Source organism: Falco cherrug, chromosome 1, assembly GCF_023634085.1.
Source record: "Falco cherrug isolate bFalChe1 chromosome 1, bFalChe1.pri, whole genome shotgun sequence".
NCBI classification, from domain to species: domain Eukaryota; kingdom Metazoa; phylum Chordata; class Aves; order Falconiformes; family Falconidae; genus Falco; species Falco cherrug.
This window is the reverse complement of record NC_073697.1, coordinates 7,863,452-7,869,451: the sequence shown is the minus strand read 5'-3', so window position 1 is coordinate 7,869,451 and position 6,000 is coordinate 7,863,452. Positions and strand designations below refer to the sequence as shown.

The 6,000-nt window shown below is 35.3% G+C and overlaps 1 protein-coding gene across 4 annotated transcripts in view; it reads right to left on the bottom strand.

Annotated features, from left to right (window-relative positions):
* Positions 1–1,252: 1,252 nt before the first annotated feature.
* Positions 1,253–6,000, bottom strand: part of INTU (inturned planar cell polarity protein) — a 55,644-nt gene continuing 50,896 nt past the window's right edge. For 3 of the 4 annotated variants that reach the window (XM_055728311.1, XM_055728305.1, XM_055728321.1), the window contains exons 15-16: positions 4,060–4,214; positions 1,253–2,039 (exon numbers count right to left, since the gene is read on the bottom strand). In XM_055728311.1, coding sequence (XP_055584286.1) covers positions 1,928–2,039; positions 4,060–4,214 — 267 coding nt within the window. In that variant the 3' untranslated portion in view covers positions 1,253–1,927. Of the gene's footprint in view, positions 2,068–4,059; positions 4,215–6,000 lie in introns of all 4 variants that reach the window. The other variant, XM_055728317.1, reaches the window with a different exon arrangement.

The window sequence follows — 6,000 nt, the reverse complement described above, 5'->3', positions numbered from 1 at the left end:
GGATCTAGATAAAAGTTAGCTGTCTCCTTTTAAAAGCATTCAAATATCTTCTTTTTTAGCATTCAAACCACATAGCCCAGGCCTTTGGAAGATTGAAATGAGACAAACATCAGCAAAATTACTCTTTTCCATACGGAGACACTTTCAGGGGCACACACATGCAAGTTCTGTAAAAGCTGTTAAACTTACTAGAAGCAGTGCAGCACAGAATGCTTTTCTGTATTCCTTCTTATATCTACAATGAAATCTAACATTCAAACCTCACATATTTTAGACTTTTGAAAGGTGCTGTTCAGATGTCATCCATACTATTACATACTTTTATTTTTCAAACGAGTAAATATAACGTCCCTTGATTTATGTGTGGGGAAGAGATCTAAAGCACTATTGATATAACTCAGTTTAAACTGAAATAATGTCTATTTCTTACATTCTAGGAATCATAGATACTGGAGAAGGCTGATTAACAAAATCTTCATATACTTAAACTTCAGGCTTAAGACTTCTACTGCTTGGACTTAAAAGCAACTGCTGAGTGATTCAGGACAAGCTGTGAATCACACTGTGACAGTGGGCAGTTATAAGCATTGATTGACTATTTTAGAACTACTCTAAACAGTGTAATTTACTAGTGAAAACAAGATCTAAAGGTTTGATCACGAGAACCTGTGGAACTGAATTTACTTTCCTGCATACTTAAAACTTTTTGATCCCACTGTTTAAAATGCAACTTTAGTCATGCATTTTAGGAGAAGCACTCATTAAAAGCAAGTAGAAACAGCAGAAAGAAAAAAGAATGCCCTGTTGACATGGAACAGGATGAAATGCTATGCAGATGATCAGATGTGAATGTGCTGACTGGGGCTAAAAAGACCCCCAAAAAATCTTAACATTTTAAACTAAACTTTAGTAAAGTTTAGTAAAAAGTAGGTGGTGTGTAGTTTACAAACATTTAAACAATTTGTAGGAAAGCTGAATTTTGTAGAACTCTGTTTTTGCAAACATCTTGCTTTCTATTGCCTTATACAGATATAACCTAACATTTTTCTTGTAATATCCAGCTGTAAATTGCAGCAGATCTAGCTAAACAAATACTTTTTAAATAAACAAAAGAGAAAATACGTTAAGTAAAAAGAAATAGAATAACACTTTACTGGTCTTTGAAAAATATAAATTTTTTTATTAAGAAATTATGAATATAAAATAAGCGGAGTCCATGCATAGGTCTTAACACCACCACCACCCCCCGCCCTTATCTTCTTTTGTACCTTCAAAATTGTGCTTTAACAAATACAAAGTATTATTTATAGTTGAAACTCATGAAGACAAGTAAAACATCAACCACACTATAGTCCTTGAGTGTGCAGGAGACCATACCAGCAAAAATGATAAGCCATTAGTTTTGTGTGGCTAAGTGCTGTGAATTATCTGGAAGATTTCTTTCTGTTTTGATTAACACAGTGTTACTGGAAACATTCAGTATTTTCCATGCCCTTAGAGGCACAAAATTTTAATTAATTGGAAAACTTTTTTTCCCCTCTATCGCCAACTGCCAGATATTCAGAGTACTTTAAGGATACCAGCTTACCATTTTACATTCCATATTACACATTGAACAGCAATGAATGTACCAATTAAATGATGTTTTCATATGATATAGTTAAGATCAGGATAAATAATTTGACAGTATACAAAAATAAGAACTTCGCTTCTCTGAAATCTTTTTAACTATTCCATTGATGAGACCATTAGAATCACTGCTGAAATTTTACCTGTGTCATACCCCAGGGCAGATTGCTTTTTTTAAAAAGCATTTCAAAGATATGGTATGGGTGGGCACCACAACTGAGTTAATTTCTCTTTATACTGGAGTACTTTAAAGAGATGACAACACCATGCAGGATGGCTGAATGTTCAGGAAGCTTGTCTATGTAGCTAAGCCGAAGGACAATTTAAAGGCCAGTTCAACAGCAGCTTCTGTCACTGAGTCATGAAAACAGACGTAACACTCCTGAGGTTTTGGATGTAGAATGAGTCTCCTGAAGGAAAAAAAATAAAAAAAGAAAACTGTCATTGGTGTTAGCTTTTTCTACTCAACGGTTTGATATATTCTAGTTGTACTCGGGTTTCAGCAAGATGTTAAAAGCAACTGCTTTGTAAGACAGCTAGCAAATTTCCATGGCTCTCCTGAATTATCTTACTCCCTTCAATACATTGTATTTTATAATCAAGTTATTCTCTGCTCATTTTTCTCAAGACTGTGTATGGAAAAAAATTCTTCAGGTTTTCAGGACTTATTTGTATAGTACTGGTGTGTTTGCAGTAATCAAGTTTCCAGGCTACAAGCTGCATTCAAGGTACTTGGGAGCAAGTGCCAGTATTCACATACTTACTTATCCTTAGACTTAATACATCTGGATAGGTAGTTTCCCACATGTTAGTCTAGTAAGCTCTTTTAGTGGAAGAGTTAAAATAGGAAAGATCTTAGTACGGCTGCACAGCTGTGTGTAGCACTCCAGCATAGCATATAGCTCTGCAAATACTAGTGGACTCCCCCAGATTTAACATGTTGTTCGGTAATGCAGAGACTTGTTCTTTTCAAACATCTCAACAGCAGCGTAAACATTTTAAAATGTTTAAATTACAGATTTTAAGTTTTCCAACCCCAAGGACAGCACACAAACTGCAGCTATGTACATTCGTGGTGGGAAACAATTATTTTTCTTTTTTCTCTTTAAAGATCTGACTTGGAGGCAAAAAGGTTGAACAGAAGTTCTGTTAGAGAATTTCTACATTATTATTCCTGGCCAATATAATTACCTACGGATGATGTTTCCTCTCCTTGTATCAGAAAAAAGTTCTTACACCATATTCAGAAATTTATTTTGCCGTTTTCTGACTTTCCTATTTGCACAATAGTTGAACTAGTTGAAAATCGTAACCTAATGAATTAATCAAGCATAACCATTTGTCTTCTTTTCACCCCTTGCCTAGACTGATTTTTTTTCTTTTCATATGGTGAAAGCACAGCTTCCATTTAACTGGGTATTTGCATTTTTCTATTCATCTAGTAGGATTGCCAAATACAGAAGATGAATGCAGAAAAGAAGGAAACATCCTGTTGACAGACTATTCCTAATATGTCTGCTTACTGCAGCTAAAATGTAGACGGCACAAAATATAGCAGATTGAGGAAAGAATAACATATGAGAAGTAGTGGCTACAGAATAGGGCTTACTGGTCTGGACTTAAACAATCACAAGATCTGGTGTGTTCTGAATTGTGAAGAAATAGTACACACTATTTTCTCATTACACCTAATTTTAACTACTTCAGAAGCAGTATTAATTTTAGTATTTAATGCCTAGGGCAGTATGCTGTTCTGTCCTGCAAATAAGCCTTAGCTATGTAGCAATAACTATACGCCTCATTAAGAAAATATCTTAAAATTAAGTTTAAATAACAAATTAAAAAAAAATAAAACACAAATCACAATCCATTCACAATGATGATGGCAGAACTTTGAAAACAAACTGAGGAAAGAATACCGCCTTTCCAAAATATCTCAAGTAGACTGCTAGGTTGATTTGGTCCTCCCAATGAAAAAGCCCCGACCAACCAACAACTACAATTGTTCACCTTACTTCTTTGTATCACTGAATCGGCATTATGCATGGAGGCAAGACAAGTAAGATTTACTTGCAAAGGAGGGAATGGAGCCGTCAGAAAGAGTGCAGGGAGCACAAATAAAGTGCAGAATTGTGAAAGAGTATAATTACAGCACTTCCGCGTGTCTGCGTAGCACAGCGTAGCACTGCAAAGGTGCCGGCTCTGCGGTGGTAACATGCTGGCACGGTGCTCACTTCAGTTACACACCTATGTTTGACAGCAGGTGGAATATCACGCCAGTGCAACTTCCCAGATCCCAAATCAAAGCTACCTCACTCAGTCAACTCAAGTTTCTGTGATGCGCTACAGTTAAAGTTAATCTTAAAGAATACAGTGGTACATTCAAAATGGAAAACTTTAGGAGAAATATGCATTTGTCTGTAAACTCACCCCACAACCCAGTAATTCATTGTTGGTGGTGGTTTCTTCTGATCAGACCAGTTATCAGGAGAGCACTCAAACAAAACTCCATGTTCTCTCACCAGATCTAGGTCCTCATCTGCCTTACTAAATTCTGACATCCCACTGTCTGCTTTTGTCTTTTTCTGTAAAAGAATTGGCAAAATGTTAGTATAGAAAGAAATATCTTTACATAAACACTAGTAAATATAAGTTTGTGGTTTCTTCAGGAATCTCTGATGAATGATACTGCTGTTAAAAAGCCAGACTTAGAAGATGTAACCAACTTGCTTACATGATTCTTTTCTTCCCAGTTTTGTTACTTCAGCATCAACAAGCTTTTCCATTGTTATACAGCTTGGAAGTAGACACATGTTCCCTTTTTGGATTTTTTCCCCCTTCTAGATGAACACTATTTCTCTAACAAGGCATCTGAGATAATACAGCTTCTTTAAATAAGTGTGTTACAACAGCTAAAGCTCTCATCTTTCTCTCTGTGCCTCCCTAATTATGAACTGTGATAGTAAAAGTCTGTTCAATAAACTTCGCCAGGCAGGAATTTCTTTTTGTAAATAAACAGTTGCAGCACTCAGAGCATTTTCTTGCTCTTACTCAACATGAGTGCATAAGATGTATTGAAAATAAAGACATTTTCATGTTTCATTGAGTTTTTAGGGCTATGCTTTGTACAGAGCTTTTGAATAAACCTTGCAAAAGTTCCAGTTGTTTCTAGCTGAATTCCTGGTCCCTGTCTGGTGAGGTTCAAACTGCAGGCACAAAATCTACTTTTTTCTCTTTGCTCTGTCTTGGTGCTCAACGGTCTTGTGAGCCATGGTATCTTTCATCAGAAACACAAGGGAAAGAAGAACAGAATGGACATGGAGATAAATAAAGGAGGAATTTTGAAAGGGTTTGTCACTAGTTTAACTCTTCTCCCACTGAAGTTAAAGGAAGTTTATTACTTTTTTGTAAACATCTATGTAATAATGAAAAAAAAAAGGGAAAAAAAAGGAATCTTTTTTTTTTTCTTCTTTTTGAAGCATGAGAAGCATGATGAGATTATGGAAACAGGAGTGGAAATCCCATTGAGATGAACTGGTCTTAAAAGAGTTGCTACACCAGGGCATCTCTGGATCTGTCAATGAAGCTTCTGTTCTAATCAGTTGCTTCAAAGGTAAAATAAAATGTTTTCTTGGGAAAAAAAAAAATTATCTCAAGGAACTGCTGTCTGCTGTATGCAGAAGCCACATCATTCAATCTGCCTACTATGTTGAAAATGTAGGGGCTGAAGACCTAGCAAAGATGGTCAGAACATCACAACTATCTTAATTTCTCCGAAATGGTAGAAGTGAAATGTACCTTAGTATTTGAGAAACGAAACATCTAATATTTACTTGAGAAAATGTCTTTTAAATTCCCTAAACATGCTTTGTATTGAATGCATAAAGCATATTCTAAATTACTATTAGTTTATAGAGTGGAAGACATTTCACAATAGATGACTTGACCCTTCCTGTATCATTCCTTAGTATGTAAAGTTGTTTCAAACACTGTTCTTGCTAATACCGCTATTGAAGAAGACTTAAGGAATATGTTAGTATTCAGTCTAATAATCTTCCCCAGCAAAAAAATGGAGTCTTCATCATGCAATTTCCATTCTAACATCTGTTTATATTTTAGCACATTTTACACTGTGCTATTCATACTCAAGAAAAAATACATATTAAGAGGGGATATTTGACAGAACTATGAGGGTTTGTACTGTCATATGCAGAAAAACTTACTTCCTTCTGATTTTATTTAACATTAAGAAAATACTACAATGATGATGAAGAAAATGAGGCCAAAGCTGCTTATTACATACAGCGACATATATTTTAGGGTTTAAGACTACAGAGCTTATTTTTGCTCAATTTAAAATGTATTCAAATT